This window comes from Callorhinchus milii, unplaced genomic scaffold, assembly GCF_018977255.1.
Source record: "Callorhinchus milii isolate IMCB2004 unplaced genomic scaffold, IMCB_Cmil_1.0 Scaffold3, whole genome shotgun sequence".
NCBI lineage: Eukaryota > Metazoa > Chordata > Chondrichthyes > Chimaeriformes > Callorhinchidae > Callorhinchus > Callorhinchus milii.
The window spans coordinates 11,674,565-11,692,000 of record NW_024704744.1 but is presented as its reverse complement, the minus strand read 5'-3'; the positions used below and the strand labels follow the sequence as shown (position 1 = coordinate 11,692,000).

Here is a 17,436-nt window from a genome sequence, read left to right as displayed (position 1 = left end):
AAGAAACAGACGAGAGGTGAGGAGAATTTTTTTCACACAGCAAGTTGTTCAGATCTGGAATTCATTGCCTGAAAGGGTGGTGGAAACTGACTTGATAACACTTAAGAGAGAAGTAGATAATTATTTTGGGAGATCAAGTTTGCAGGACTATGGGAAGAGACCAGGGGAGTGGTATTGATTTGGATAGTTCTTTTCAAACAGCATGCGCTGAATGGTCTCCTTCTAGTGCTGTATAATTCTATGATTCTATAAATTGTCAACAGTTGTCCATCTGCAAATACAAATTTACTACTTTGAATGCAAAATAGATCTATGGGGAACAGATTGAAATGAAGAAGATGGAGAAGTATTGCAAGTGTGTAACATTTTTTATGTTACTGTTTGCCCCTACCTTTCCCCTCAGGCCAACGAGACCCTCATTCATATCTTCATCACGTCCAGACTTGACTATGCTAACTCCCTGCTTGCCAGACCTCTCAACTCTTGCCTCCACAAGCTGAGATCTAATCAAAAATCTGCAATTCATGTCCTCTCCCGCATCGAGATTGGTGAGCTGATCACCTCCATTTTCTCTGGCTCCCCATCCCCCAAAGGATCGAATTTAAGATCCTTGTCCTCGCTTTTAAAGCCCTCCACAGCCTTGCTCCACCCTACCTGTGCAACTCACTAAAAACTTAACAATCTACTCGCTCCCTCCATTCTGTCTTTAAAGACCCCCTGAAAATCCTCTTTGATCGTGCCTCCCACTTCCACCCCACTTGCCCTTCGTCCCTCTTAACTTCACCCCCCCAATTTCGGGTGCAACCCTTGACTGTCCAGTGCCTTGGGACGTCCTTCGAATGTGAAAGGTGCTATATAAATGCAATTTGTTGTTTTTGTGGTAACGTACCAGACTCCAGTGGAACCTCGGGTGATGGGGGTCACAGTTTTGCACTCATGATTCCCCAACCAAGAGCTGTTTATCTGAGAATTCAACCATGGGAATTTGCCAAGCAAAAGATACTTTCCTACAGTAAGGGACGGCAGTGAGACAAAAACCTTTTAGTTTTACTCAACTTCTCTGTCTTAGTTTTAATTAAAACCTTTCACTTCTATTTATGAAGAGACAGGCCTGCCTTCCAATTCCCTTGCTTTCTCTCACTGGACAACAGGTGGCTGGTATTTCTGATTTCCAGCTCTGGTAACATCTCATAGTCCAAAATGCAGAGTAGCCAATGTGCAAGGTAAGGGAGAGGAGTGAAGCATGCTCTCCCCAGGCTTATAATGATAACAGGATGAAGAACACCGATTAATATTTCATTTTCTCTTGCCCAGCTTTAAATGTATCAAGTGAAATATAAAAAAGCTGACGAATAACTATAGTAAACACCAGAAAAAATAATAGAGGAGGAAATAAGATAATAGATTAACAGACAAATATGCATGGGCATGGGGAGAAAACGGTGAGATCATAGAGAACACGGAGTGCATATCCTAGACTAATAACCTCACTTAGAACATTTAAAGTAAATGTTAAAAGCAAATAATTTAAGAAATTCAATTCAACATAAATATTCATAGTATTCAAAGCATTGTAAAGTAAAGGTTTATGTGCGAGCAAATAATGATGGCAGGAATGAAAAGTAGTAGAATTTAGGGCTAAACTATATGTTTTACTCCTAGTCACAATCTTGACTTCATGAACTTTTGTCCTTGCATCCCTGACCAGCGTAGAGTTCGTAATGATTCATGATTCACCCCTCTTATATCCAACCCCTAGCTTGGGTATAAACCCTTGACTGTCCAGCACCTTGGCATGTCGTTTTGACATGAAAGGTGCCATATCAATGCAATTTGTGTTGTTGATGCTGTGTGAAGCTACGACTATGCTTTTCTGCATGAACCCCTACTTGTCTTTGGATGTTGAAAGGCTGCTCCCACTTATTGGCAAAACGACAGGGCATAAATATAAGATAGTTATTAGTGGATCTAATTGGGAATTTCGGACAAAATCCTTCATGCAGAGGGTGGTGAGATTGTAGAATTCTCTGATGGAAGTTGTGGTTAAACAAAAGCATCAATATATTTAAGAGAAAACGTGATAATAATAATCCTTACATTTGATGTAGTGCCATGTCGTCGAGATGTCTCAGAACACTTCACAGAATATACTGTAAAGTAAATTGACTATATTTTGTGGGTGAAAATGAAATTTTGCAGACATGAAGGAGAAGGGAATAGGGAGGTAGAGTAGAGGTGAATAGGAGGGTTGAGAGTTTGTGTTGAATTTGAATTTTGGATATTTACATTTAAATTATTTGGTGTATATACAGTCTACATTTTAAAAATTAAATCAATGAAGACTGTAAATATGCCATTACAGAAACAAAGTTAAATCACCTTCATTATTTCTCTGTTTTCAGAAGGGACTGTCCTTCTGCTATATTCATACATTCATTCATTTGCAACGATCCGGGGCATCCTCAAGAGTAACGTTTATTATGTTTGGAAATGTTTAAAATTAGGAAAAAATGTTTAAAAAAAACGGAAATAATAAATGGATAAGAATTAATCTTAAAAATATTAAGCAAAAGCAATGTTGTTTGTTTTAGTAGGGGAGACTATTCAGTGCCAAAAATAACTTTCCAATGTATTTCTCTTCGGGGAAACCGTATTGTCTTGTATTTTTTTAAAAAAAAGAAGTTGTGAAATTGCTTAGAAAAGCGTGGAACATCTTGGTAACAAACAGAAAGCGAACTTTGCTGAACTCCTCTGACCTAGTGGATAAAGGCATTGCAACATGCAGCATCAGGCAGCATGGACCAGAAAAGGAGGATTCAATCTGATCTGACCTGAGTGAAGTGAATTTCGTTACATCACCAATCCCCAACTGTTTCAGTCTATCCTTTGAATATGTTGTTCAAGTAATTATTCAGTTCCCTATTAGATGCTTTTTAGTTCTGTTTGATGCAATCAAATTCCATCCCATGCAATCATCGGTCTCAAAAGAATCTTCTAACCTCTCCCTTTACCTCTCCTTTTCTTCCCGTGATAACCCTCAATATATGGGAAACCACTTTTGGTATGTGCTCACTGATGATAAGTGGTGATATTTTTCTCTATTTACTTTTTTAAAAAAATGGAATTTTGGAAAACTATTTGATCCACTAAAAGTTGAAGGTTTTCAGGCTCCTCTTCATACCATAATCTTTCGGCCCATCCTAATGAATACCTCCTCTGTCCTCTCCATGGGTGTGATGGCCCTTCAATAATGGGACACTATAACTGTAGCTAACCAATGTCTTCTACAGTAAAATGTGTTAAAAGAAATTTGAACAATTCTAGTCTCCAACAGGTAGACTATGCTTTAGAATGGAACAGAGCTTGAGATTAAGTCCTCAACGAGGGTTTCTGGATAGAATGGCACCCCTGTGTGAGACACCTTCACAGTGGTGTCACACTGAGCTCCTTATGCACTGGAGAAGAATACAGATTAAAAAGGAGGGCGAAGATGTATGTGGCATTTACCAGTGAATCTAACAGCATTTTCGTAATGCACATCCGGGCAATGATTGGCTATCGTATCTGTCACTCATCAGATAGGGTTGGCTCTGGGCAACGATTGGCTGATGTGAGCTGTCACTGCGTAAGGGGTGCTATATAAATGCAAGTTGTTTTTATTGAAGTATTGAGAACCAATCACTGGGCGTTTGGGAATCTCTCATGAAGGCACTCAGGAAATTTCCTGATTTGCCATATAGCCAGTCTGCCCCAAATTGAGGGATTTGAGAAGGAAATAAGTGGAGAATTATGATCAAAGAGGTGAATAGTTTCTTTTACTCATTAGTTCTGGATTCTGTTTTAAATTGGGATGAAACTCGGATTGTCTCTGGTTTCTTTATCTTTTCACCCTGTATTATGACTCAGTATTTCTTTGTCCATACATTAATTTACAAAAATTGTGTTCATTTTACAGTTCACGTCATAGCTAAAGCACAAGGGCTTGCTATCCTGTCAGTGATTAAAGCTGGGTTCTTAGTAACTGCTCGTGGGGGCAGTGGAATTCTAGTAGGTCGTCTGCCAGATGGAAGTAAGTCATTTATTGGTTTTTTTAAAAAGAAGGTTGTGTTTTTGTTTGTGTTCCTGAAACATCACAGGACAACAGCACACACACAATTGTACAGAACTTGATTAACAAAATCTCTTGTCCTGGGATTCTCATGAAAAACAACTGTTCTCAGAAAAGAAATAATAATAATCCTCGCATTTGATATAGTGCCTTATGATGTCGTTGAGATGTCTCAAAGCACTTCACAGAATATACTTTTTTGGGAGGGGATTGTCAGCCAGGACACCAGGAGAAAGTCCCAAAATGGGGCTTGAACCCAAAACCTTCTGTCTCAGAGGCAAGAGTGCTACCACTACCCAGGCTGTTTTTTTAAATGATTTTAACTTGTATCTCATAATAGGGGAACTTTTCGAAGCAACCTGTTGAAGATATTTGGAATGCATAGATTTTATATGATTAGCTTGTCTATCACTTATTTTTTTCTTAAAACAGCTATGCATTTGACTTAATGAGAAGAATATTTACAAATTATTTGCATTTCTGAAGGGTTTATGGTCTAATGTAAATCAGAAAATCAAATGGCTAAACTTGAGATGCTTGCAATAGTAATAAAACAAGTTATTAGTCACAAATGAGCCTGTCACTCAAATCTGCCTTTGAGTCTTAGATGCTCCACTTCGCTGTTTTCAGCTGGGTTATTTGGAGTCCTGTAGCTCAGTGATTAGAGCACTTGCCTCGCAAGCGAGAGACCTGGGTTCGATTCTCGACAGGGAAACATTGGGCATGTTTCTTTACTCCACATGCCTCTGTTTACCTAGCAGTAACTAGGAACCTGGTTGTTAGTTGATTAGTGGATCGCTTTTCCAGGGGTAACGATTCCTTCAAAAAAATATAAAAATTGGTCATTCAATCCATGACTGTTTGTGGGACACTGCTGTACAATTGGCTACCGCATTTTGCCCACAAAATATACAGTCAATTCACTTGATAGTATATTCTGTGAAGTACTTTTGAGACATCTGGAAGATGTGATAAAGCACTATATCAAGTGCAAGGATTACTATCATTATTAAAAACGAAATGAGGAAAGCTGATTTATTTTTTCTCCTTTAATTTTGGATTATTCCATGTGTCCTTGGAGTGGAACTGGTGGCGTCTGTAGAAAACTAGTTGAGAATATCCTTCCTCAAAAGTTGGAGCAGCACATGTGGTAGCAGCATGTACTGGGATCCAATTGTTTCTGGAATCTGACATCAGACACTTATCTTAGTGTTGTATTTCACCATGCAATTAGGGTCTTCCTGCACACAAATGATACAGTGCAGGGCATGCTACTGGTAATTTTTCAGATAGTGGCAATTTTCATGTGGTGTCATACTGATTAGTTTTGGGATGCCTTGCCCCCTATGGTGTCCTTTGCATGATTTTGGAAGTAATCTCAGGGCAGAAGGGTCCAATTGGAATACTTTGCCTGTGCCTGCCAAACCCCTACTTGAGCAATCTACTCTAATCTTATTGTTCTTTTCTTTGCAAGAAGTAGGGTATAAAATGCGAACATGCATTTGTTTTAAATTTTTTAAAAAAATTATTGTGCTCCTTGAAATGCTTCTATTGATGGCTAGAATCTATTGTCAGTATCAAGCACTGCCAAGTGTTTCTCTCTCTCTCTGCTGTGCCTCTATTAAATGTCCTTATCCTTGTATCAAGAAGAGCATCTCCATTTTCTATTGAGATTTCCATCTTTGCAGCTACTCTGAATGAACATGCTGATATAAACCAACTCTGGGCTGGTTCATGCTGTAGTCCCATGCTCACTCAGACTCATTTCACAATAAGAACAATACTTGTATTTGGTACAGGGCCTTTCATGTCGAAAGGATGTCCCAAAATTCTTCACAGGATTTACTGTGAAGTGCAGTGACTATATGTGTAGGAGAATGTGGAATCACAGTTGTACACAGCTTTGTCCCACAATCAGCCATGAAATAAATGAGCAGTGTTTTTATTTGGAGGATTATTGGCCAAGACACCAAGAAAAATTCCCTTCTCTTTTTGAGCTATGTCATTTAACTTCCATCTGGACAGGCAGCTGGAACTATGGTTTAACATCTCATCTGAAGGACAGCGCCTCCAACAGTACAACACACCACCAGTAGTGCATTGGCATATCATCATAGACTATGGAAGTTCAAGTCTCTATGTCGGGCTTAAACCCACAACCTTTTGACTAAGAGGTTACAGTGCTACAACTAAGCCAGGCTGATGCATAAAACCCTTTCAGTTAGTTCAGATAGGAGACTCTCTCACCATGAAGTGGGCTGGATTAGAAAGAGCAAAAAAGAACTTGCATTGTTATGTGTACAAAGATTGATACATACATTGAACCATATCCAAGCCTTTTATCGTAAATATTGTCAAGTTTGTGACTTTTTTATCGGCAAATATGGCAACAATTAGATTCACAAATGAGGTACCAAAAAAGAGGCATGACTCTTTGAAGGTCTTCTTTAAAGACTTTTAAAGAATGACTGATTACTCTGGAGGATCGTTGGCTGTGGTACTAGAAGAAACTTGTCTTTTCAAATAGTGTCAGGGATCTTAACGTTTACCGAGAGAAGAGGCATATCTCAGTTTACCATCTCATCTGAAGAACCAGATCTCCAACAGTGCAGCACTCTGCTCCCCCAGTACTGCACTGAAGAGTCAAGATACACTAATGAGCTCATATTTCTAACATATGATTTGAACCCACAATATACTGATCCAGTGGTGAGAGAGCTAACAACTGACCCAAGCTGACTCACAATGACTGGAATAGGTTCAATGATACTCCCTTTCCATTAGGAATCAGAGTTACCAAGCTTCCATCTCGATCCAGCTGGTATCTATAGATTATTTGGTCATTCACCTCCTGATTGTTTTCGGGACTTTGCTGTGCACACATGGTTTTTCTACAATAGTGTTAGTAATTACAGAATTACTTTGTGATTGAGTATAGCAGGCACAACAAAAATGTGAGTTGTTTCCTTCTAACCTTTGGCCAGCTTTCCTAAGAGTAACATTTGGGCAAGGAATTAATTGCGATTATCATCCTTGACTCTAATTTTCAAACCATTCGATAAAGAGTGATGGAAAAAAATAATTTAATTAAAAAAACTGAAAGTTAATAATGTAATTTATGTAACTTATTTTTCCTGGATATATATATGTGCATTGATTTTATACAGGATGGTCTGCTCCCTCTGCAATAGGCATTGCTGGTCTCGGTGGTGGCTTTGAGATTGGAATTGAGGTATGATACTTTTTACATTCTAATAATAATAATCCTTGCATTTGATGTAGTGCCTTATCACGTCTTCGAGACATCTCAAAGCGCTTCACAGAATATACTGTAAAGTGAATTAACTATGTATTTTGTGGGCGGCCAATTGCACACAGCATGCTTGAATGCTGTTGCAATGTAGCAATCAATTCATGCGACTTGTGTATTGTGATAATTATCGCTTTGATACAGAATTCCTAATGTTAAAGTTTATTCCAAGTTACGATTCTACCATGTTCTTATCCATAGTATTCATTGTATGATCTCAAGCCCATTGATTCTAAGAATGAGTTTGGTTTCTAAGAATGAGTTTTGCGTGTCAGGGATTCAAGCAGGATACCTTTAATAGAGAATAATTAGTTTCCAAAGTAATGTTACACCAATAATTTCTTTAATTGATACATTTCTGGTGCTCCTTAATATGCCTTGTATTTGATATACTAATCCTTGCATTTGATATAGTTTCTTATCACGTTGTCAAGGCATTTCAAAACATAATTTTACTGTAGAGTTCAGCAACTGTGTATTTGTAGGGGATGCTGCAATTAATTTGCACACAGAAGTAGCCCACGAACAGTCATGAAAGGAATGACCTAATCCTACTTTTAAACTCTACTTCCACAATGGTTGTAAAAGAAAACTGGAGAGAAGATTGCACCAGAGAGGGTTGCAGTTATAATTTTGTTTCCATGTTCCTAGCCACAGTTAGGATATACGATGCACCACAAAAACGTGAAATGATATTTTGTTTTTAAGTGTCCTATTTGCCATTGGAACAATTTGTAGAGCAATGTCATTACGTTGGGTTAAGACAATTTGTTGTGCATGTTACAATACCAGCAGCAACAATTTGCATTTATAATGCCTTTCATGTTGGGCCTTGTAAGGTGGGGTGGAGAGAGCATCCAGGAAGGCATCACAACTGCAACAGAGACAAATTCTGTCTCTTCAATCTCTCTTCAATGAATTTTAATTTTGTCTAACGTTTCCTCTTAAAAAGTTAGGAGCAGCACAATTAAAATAGAGCTAAACAATTGTAAATTTCAAAATGTTATTGTGGTTATTAGTGTGATAATGTCAGTCTCTGTTTTTATGACTAATAATAACTCTTTTACTGAGGTCTCTTGTCAACAATAATTAGCTTAAAACAGTGATATTTTACTGTAGGGTCATGTTGACTGTCTTTTAATTGTATGTGAATCCTTCAATCCATTTATTTTACTGAAGGCAAAGCAAAGATCCACCTGCAACATTAAAATAAAATAATGGGCATGTTTAAAACTGTCCAGATTCTGCCTTCCTCCCCAATACTTTTAAAGTGCATATTAGATTTATTACCGACATTACAAGTGCTTTCCTCTCAGGGTCCTTTGGATTTCTTTTATAAATGGGCGTGCATGTTAGTGCATTATGCTGTTACCTTCCTCATTTGAAAATTTACTTCATTTTACTACAATAGCTTCATCTTGTCGGAGCTTGTTTATGAATCACCTCAAAACTACCTTTTGAAATGTGTGCGACATGTATTATTATTATTCCTCTTATCCTTTGTTATACTGTTAGTGTGTTGTATTGACTTGGGCAAATAAACTTGATGCAGCCAATGCAACTGAAACCCTCGTCCATACTTTCATCACCACCCACCTTGACAATTCCAATGTCCCCCTCACCGGTCTCCCAAGTTTCACTATCCACAAATTCCAACTAATTCATACTCCCCTGCCAGGCTCCACTGGCTCTCTATCACACAACAACAACAATAAATTACATTTGCATAGAGCCTTTCATGTCAGAAGGATGTCCTAAACTGCTGGATAATAGAGATTTGGACATGAAAAGGGGATTGGGATCAAGAGGATTGGAATTCAGGAAGGGTAGGTGTAGGAGGTTGACCAAAGGCGTGGTTGAAGAGGGGATTTTGAGACGTGCCTTGAAGGAGGCAAAGGAGAGAACAAGTCAAAGGAACTGAGGAATGGAGTTCAAATGAGTCAGTGCAGAGAGGCTGAAGGCCCCACTGCCAATAGTGGAGTGGACCGAGCGGGGGAAGCGGAGTAGGCCGGAGCCTGCTGAGTGGAGGGAACGGACAAGTTGGTAAGGAGTTGCTGGGTCACAGAGGTAGGAAAGGGGCAAGGCCATGGAGGGCTTTGAAGGTGAGGACTAGAATTTTAAACTCTATCCTCTGATGGATAGAGTTGCCTGTGAAGTTGGGCGAGGGTGGGGGCGAGGGTCACGGAGCCTGGTGCAGGAGATGACATGAGCTGCAGAGTTCTGAATAGTCTGTAGCTTGTGGAAGGAAGAGTTGAGAACATCACCAAGCAGAGAGTTTCTGTAGTCGAGTCTAGATATACCAAATGCATGGATGAGGGGCTCGCCGGTCTGAGGGCAGAGGCAGTGGCAGAGCTGGGCGATCTTGCAGAGGTGGGGGAAGGCAGAACAGGTCATGGCACGGATGTGGGGTAGAAAGGACAGTTGAGGGTCAAACAAGACGCCAAGGTTTCAGACTGGCTTAGTAAGGCGGAGTGTGCATCCTTGAATAGTGATGCTGTCAGTGCCTGAGGTGTGGAGGCGCTGACGGGAGCCATTCAAAAGGCCCTTGGTATTATTGACATTCAACTAGAGAAAGTTAGCTCTCATCTAGGACTTGATGTCTGACAAACGTTCTGTCAGGACATCAGTGGTCCTGGAGTTGAGGGTGGAGGCAGAGAGATAAAGTTGTGTGTCATCCGCATACATGTAGAAGTTGACCCCATGTCTGTGGATGATAAAATAATAATAATCCTTGCATTTGACATAGCGCTTTTCACATCTTCTAGACATCTCAAAACGCTTCACAGAATAAGCTGTAAAGTGAATTGACTGTATATTTGTGGGTGCAATGCGGCAGCCAATTGCGCATAGCAGTGTCCCACAAACAGTCGTGGATTGAAAATGACCAATATATTATTGTTTTGGGAGGGATTATTATCAGGCGTATGGAGTAAGGAAACTTGCCCACGGTTTCACTCTGCCTGGAATTGAACCCAGGTGTCTCACTTACAAGGCGAGTGCTCTAACCACTGAGCTACAGGACTCCACAGTTATCAGCAAGAGATGTTGAAGATGCGAGGACCAAGAACAGAGCCACAAGTAACGACATATGAGACAGTACAGGAGCTGCAGGACAAGCTGTTCGTAGAAACGATGTGAATACAAATCAACTTCAAGATCCTCCCACTTGGCACCTACCTACCTTTCCAACCTGCTCACTCCACATTCCACCCCCTCTGTTTGGCTCTGTCCTCCTGCTCGTTCCTCGTCCCCTCCTCTCCATCATCGCGGTTGTGCTTTCAGTTACTAAGCCGCAAAACTTTGGAACTCTTGTCTCAATCCCTCTACCTTGCCCACTCCCCCTTTTTCAGACATTCCTCTTCAACTGTGCTCAAGGTCACCTTCTCCATCCCCCCGGCTCGGCGTCAGGCTCCGCCAATTTTAAGCTCTCCAAGACGCTGCCCCACGTGAAGGGTGTTATATAAATGCAAGTTATTGTTGTTGCGAAGACCTTCCTTTTGAACTGTGTTTATGGTCAACTCCTCCCTCTCCCCGGCTCGACATCAGGCTCCACTACTGTTAAGGGATCTGAGATGCTACCCTGCATGAAGGACATTATATGAATGCAAGTTGTTGCTTGTTCTCAGCACCTGGATCAGAGTGTAGTGTCACTTACTCTGTAGGTTTTGTCGATAATAGAAGGAGTGTGTGTAATGGATAGCCACACTTGGTTCCTGTCTCTATTAGAGTAACCTGTTTGTCAGGACCTTGGCACAAAGGAGCCTGATGTATTATTTTAAGCCAGTCAATAAGTTCTTTCCATAAACTGTATTGATCTGGGTAAAAATAAAACAATATGTCAAACGTTTTATTTGTGTCTGAGGTGATAGCCATGACTGATTCCCATTAGTTTCATTTCAACCATAACTTTCTTTTGTTGTTGTAGATTTCTGACACACATTAATAATAATAATAATCCTTCTAGACGTCCCAAAGCGCTTCACAGAATATACTGTAAAGTGAATTGACTGTATATTTGTGGGCGAAGGCGGCAGCCAATTGCGCACAGCAATGTCCCACAAACAGCCGTGGATTGAAAATGACCAATTTATTATTGTTTTTGGTTTTGGAGGAAACTTGCCCAAGGTTTCGCCCTCTGCCTGGAATTGAACCCAGGTCTCTCACTTGCAAAGCGAATGCTCTAACCACTGAGCTACAGGACTCCACATTGACGTTTGAATGAATCCAACTTGATTCCTTTCTATATTGGAGCTGAAACGTCTTCTAACGTAGGAGTTATGTTAAGACTTTTGTCCTAAATTCACATTAGTAGCAGTATAAATCCGATGTACACTTTGTATGTTCACATAGAAAGCCCTCCATGGACTCACCCCACCCTACCTCTGTGACCTCCTAAACCCCTACCAACCCGCCCGTTCCCTCCGCTCAGCCGGCTCTGGTCTGCTCCGCGTCCCCCGACCCACCCTACCCACCATTGGCGGGAGAGCCTTCAGCCACTCTGCCCCCAACCTCTGGAATTCCATCCCCCAGTCACTCCACCTCGCCCCCTCCTTAGCCTCCTTCAAGTTCCACCTCAAGACCCTCCACTTTAACCATGCCATTGGCCATCCCCCTTCCCCTCCCCTCCCTTCTCCCCCCCTGACCCCAGTTTGGGTCTGAAATGCTGTACTCTGTCCAGTGCCTTGGGACGTCCTCCCGACGTGAAAGGCGCTATACAAGTGTAATCTTGTTGTTGTTGTTGTAGAATATGCAGAGTTCCTGAAACCATGCTTGGATTTTGTTTTGTTTCCACTGAGATTCAGGCATGCAGGTAGTCCACAACTGGAGTCGTTATGATATATATAACTGTGGTATAACTATTGAAGATGGTGCAGTGCCACAGAAACCACTGTTGAAATGCTTGTATCTACAGGGTTATAGTAATACAATAATAATCCTTGCATTTGGTATAACACCTTATTATGTCTTTGAGATGTCTCAAAGCGCTTCACAGAATATACTGTAAAGTGAATTGACCGTATATTTTGTGGGGCAAGCACGGCAGCCAATTACGCACAGCAGTGTCCCACAAATAATCGTGTATTGAGTGACTGAATTATTATAATTAATTTTTATTCCATTATAATACAGTTAAATGCGACTTTGTTAATAGCAGTGATGTCCTGTGACCTATAACATATAGAAGTGTAGTACGCCCAGCTTCTGACATTGACTAATCCATTGAACAGGCTCCTATTCTAAAAAAAAGGCTGTCTTCTGGGTTTTCACGTTGTTGCTGATATTACGGTTGTATGAGGTTTGCATTCTGCTCAAGTGGTGCCGACATCACTTCCTGTATGCTGCATATGGGTGCTATGGGCAGGAAGCAGCGTTGGCATCGCTCTGCGAAAATAGTCACGTCAGCAATGCTACTTTTACATAGAGCGTATGCAAAGCCACTCTAGGAGTGAAGTCAGTAGTGCCAAGTTAACAATGAGCACGAGTTGCCATTTTTTTTTGCTTTCCTTACAGCACAACCTCTGAGATATTGGACCTATTGTAACATTTGCCCTGTACTTACATCAGTCCAATTATTTTTATTTTATTTTCAGGTCTCAGCTTGGCTCAGTGGTAGCACCCTTGCCTCTGAGCCAGAAGGTTGTGAGTTCAAGCCCCACATCGGGACTTGAAATCACACAGTCTAAGATAACACTCGAATACAGTGCAAGGGTGTGTGGCAATGATGGAGGTGCTGTCCTTCAGACAAAACATTAAACTGAGGTCCCGTCTGGCTGTTCAAATGGACAATAAGGACCCCATGGCGCTAATTGAAAAGAGAAGAGTTCCTCCAGATATTCTGGTCAGCAATCCCAAAATTGGTCACTCATTCCACCACTGTTCGTGGGACAATGCTGTGCGCAACAGCTGCTGCGTTTCGCCCACAAGATACACAGTCAAACCACTTTACACTATATACTATGAAGTGCTTTGATACATCTCGACATTGTGATATATCAAATCAAGGTTTATTTTTATTGCTTACACTTTACCCCCTTCCCTCCCCCTCCTCACCTACACATGTTTATATACATCCATGCTACTAGATTGGCACTGATAAGTACTGTAGATTCAATGAAATAGGTGTCACTCGCTGATTGCACTGATTTCCTCTGAAACTCAATGTGCATCTACCTCCCTGTGCATGTATTGTGACACCTTACATTTTTCTAAAACAAGGATTGCTGTCTTCGACCCATTATAATGTGGCCAACCACGAAAAGATGGAAATATCACTGTTCACTACTCTTAAGAAGGTTAAGAAGGCACTGCACTTAAAGAGTCTTGTAAATGGAATTTTGACATCTGCATTGAGAAGAGATGTTAACCTGGAGTTCCCTCATTTAACTGGATCCTTCCCTGACAGATATAACCAAAACAGTTTCTGTGGTTCTGTTCCTCGGATAATCCATTTGCTTAGTTTTGTATATCTCTTGCAGACATGGGACTGATAAAAAGCAAAATGTTTTAAAAGTTGATCAATCGATCACCTCGCTTCCCCCTCAACTGGCGATCAAGTATTTAAGGTCCCTTTCTTAAAAAAAAACATCAGTGGTGTCATCTTATAGTACAGTTTGCTGTGTAGTGATTTTAAAAAAAAGCTTCATGATACAGTATTTTTGGAATCTGGTGACTTACAAATGTCATTGTGCAAATTAACATTGTGTGTTTTATGTTGTGATATCCTTTGTCACGAATGCTAAAAGCTGAAACTGTTTCTTGAATTGCCACGTAACCAGATTCTCATGCTGGCATTAGAGATAAAGTACATTCAAGATTGCCCTGATTTTACTGGATAGTGTTTTATATAAAATACTCTTAAATAAATTGCTGTTTTTGTAATGTTTTTACTCTATGGGTTTGTCTGGAGACCAGCCTGCCTCAGATGCAACTTGTCTTTGTTTCTGTTGCTAAATGCCCAAGCACTTTATTGGAATGTCAGCCTAGATGGGTCTTAAATCAACAACATCTGACTCAGGTGCAAAAGTGCTACTAACTGAGCCAGGCTGACACATATATATTATATATTTTGTATGTATATATATATATATATACGTGTGTGGATAAATTCAACACATAATATATTATGTATGCCAGAGACAAGAATGAAATAAATCAATTGCTAGCTTGGCTGAATTGGATGTGCCCCTTCAAGGAGACAGTGCGCATTCCTTTCCAACAAATATCTCTGGAATTCCCATGTATTGGTGGGATTTATGGAATTCTCAGTTTGGGTTGGATACTTTTAAGCATGGTGATGAGTTTTCGCATGTGTCAGCCCCAGCGGACCCAAAAAATGTGTCTGTGCCGCTGCTACCTTTTTTTGTATGCGTGTGTGTTTTTAAATCACTCTCTTTATTAATCTTATTCTCCAGGTCTTTCCACTCGTCTCTTAATTTTCTACTTGTGAAGTGTCATTCATTACACGCTCAGAGATTCTTACTAAGTACACTGAATAAGCCTCTCGCATTCGTAGTTAAGCCACTTTACAGCTTTGAAAATATAACCAATCTTCCACTATATATTTTTAGAACAAGAAGACAACCTCTTATTTTTAAAAGGATCATGTCACTCGTGGCTTCCGATCTACAAATCAAAGAATCCTGTTTGCAATTGATCTGACATTTAAGGTTGTTCAATCTGCAGTTATTTTAGAATGAGTATGGCATTGATAGGTACAACATATTAATTGTAACTTTTATTTGAACAGAAGTGTTTGATTTGCAAGCCATTAAACTGTAATTGCTTCAAGGAACAAAGAGAATTTACCGAACCCGAGAGTATGCCGTAGTGCCATAAACTGGTGTAGGTGACTCTGGGGGTATAGTTAGTGGCATGCCTCAATGAATTCCTTAATAAGGAAACTGAGTCGTGCAGAAGAGGACTCCATCCAGTAACTGGAAATACGTCAACTCAACTCCATAAGTTCTTAACATGCTTCTTTATAGTGTGAATTTGATTATTGATTTTGGGTACTGTGGACCCCATTAACACTACATGCACACAGCCAACTGGCGTTGTTCGGCCGCTGTGAAGCGCTCTAGAACACAACCCCGCATGAAGGGCGTTATATAAATGTAAGTTGTTGTTGCAGCTTGTTTTCCAAGCACTGGTCAGCTTAGCGTTAAAATGGCAGACTACTGGGTACTAGATACAATACAGTACAGATTTATATTTATACAGTCCCTTTTATATTCAGGGGACATCCTAAGGCGCTTAACGGACCTAGCTGGCTTAGCACCCAAACTGAGGGTTGCCTGGGGGCAGTCGATGAAGGGGAGATAGATGACGTAAAGCACGGTCAAACAGGTACATCTTGAGATGGACGTTGAACAATGCGGGGAAGGAATGAGTCGGAGGGACTCCGATTACTCCAGACATCACTTGCTGCTTTGCTGCTAATTTTATCGATCCCAAACATCATGTTATAATGAGGCTTCACTGTAGGTAGTTCAGAAATCTGGTCTGTCTTGATCTGCTTCTGGAGCAGGAATTCTCATGGGTCAATGAATTCTGAGGGATTCCTTTTATCTTGCTGAGAAATTCCACAATTTGAATTGCAAAAATCCTTCAGATGTAGGAAGCACAAAAACTTAGCAGGTCCTTTTTTTTTTCAAATATTGTAGGGAGATTTTTTAACGTTCATCTTACTAAGGCAGAAGGACAGGAAATATTTCAAGAGCACTTTTGGTTCAATTGACACCACTCTCAACCTCGGGGTCAGAAGTTGTGATTTCCAGCCACACTCTGACACTTGGCACAGTCTCTGGGGTAGTGTTGCTTTGTCGGAGATGTTCATCAATAACATAATACTTGTTATACTCACTCTGAGAGCCGGTGCGAACTCGATGGCCGAGTGGCCTCCTTCTGCGCTGTAAATTTCTGTGTTTCTGTAATACAGGAAAACACAAGTTCCTAGTGAGCAGATATGCTTTATATTTTACTAGTAATACTAATGCTTGCATTTGATATAAGCCTTTCATGTCATAGAGACATCTCAAAGCACTTCACAGGATATACTGTTAAGGGAGTGACTGTATTTTGTGAGGGAAATGCAGCAGCCAGTTACGCACAGCAATGTCCCACAAACAGCCATGGAGTGAGTGACCAATTTTATTTGGGGGATTGTTGGCCAGGACACTGGGAGAAACTCCCTTCTCTTTTTGAATAGTGCCATGTGATCTTTAGCGTCCACCTGAACAGGAAGATGGGACCTCGGTTTAACATCGTATCTGAAGGACACCACCTCCGAAAATGCATCACACCCCCAGCATTGCATTGGAGTGTCAGCTTATACTGTGTGGTTCCAAGTCCCGACATGGGGCTTGAACCCATGACCTTCTGACTCAAATGCGGGTGTGCTACCATTCCTTTCGTATGAATGTTTATTGGAGCTAATGTTCAGGTCTCATTTTTGAAAATGTGTGGAGTTTGACCTTTTAAAGTGTGAGCCTTATTATAATCCCTCCTATATTTTTAGCTTGTCTGATCTTTTAAACTTGCTCTATTACAGCTGCTCCTTTTTCATGTGGACTTTTTCTGGCCAGTAATTGTTCAATTAAAGTAGTGATAGTTTTTTGATTAAATGTGGCAAGGATATATAATTTCAAAGTTAGCATTACATTAATCATTTGGGGCCAAAATAAAGCAACCTTTCAGTTATTCACAGATGACTGATTGCCACTGTCAGCTTGAGGGCAATGGCAAGATTACCTTATTGGGTCTGTATTCCATCTTGGTAGAGAAAGTGACATGATCCTTAACTTTATGCCCAAAGTGATAGTGGCAAAGAGCCTTAAATTTAGTATGTGGTCGAACTCTTTAAAATTAAAAAGAGAATATAAAAGAATCAATAGATTCTACGTCATTGGGCACAGTAGATGACTCAGTTACTCTTAATCCTGTTATTTCTTTAAGAACTTCACTGTAGAATTACTATAAATGTCTCATTTAAAACTCTTGTCAATGCATTTCTATGACT

General features: G+C 40.4%; 1 protein-coding gene across 3 annotated transcripts in view; it reads left to right on the top strand.

The window, feature by feature from the left end:
• The window catches only part of sh3yl1 (SH3 and SYLF domain containing 1), a 72,768-nt gene that overhangs the window by 10,744 nt on the left and 44,588 nt on the right, over positions 1 to 17,436 (top strand). For all 3 annotated transcript variants that reach the window (XM_007894009.2, XM_042333558.1, XM_042333560.1), the window contains exons 3-4: positions 3,956 to 4,069; positions 7,276 to 7,340. In XM_007894009.2, the coding sequence (XP_007892200.2) occupies positions 3,956 to 4,069; positions 7,276 to 7,340 (179 nt within the window). The remainder of the gene's footprint in view (positions 1 to 3,955; positions 4,070 to 7,275; positions 7,341 to 17,436) is intronic.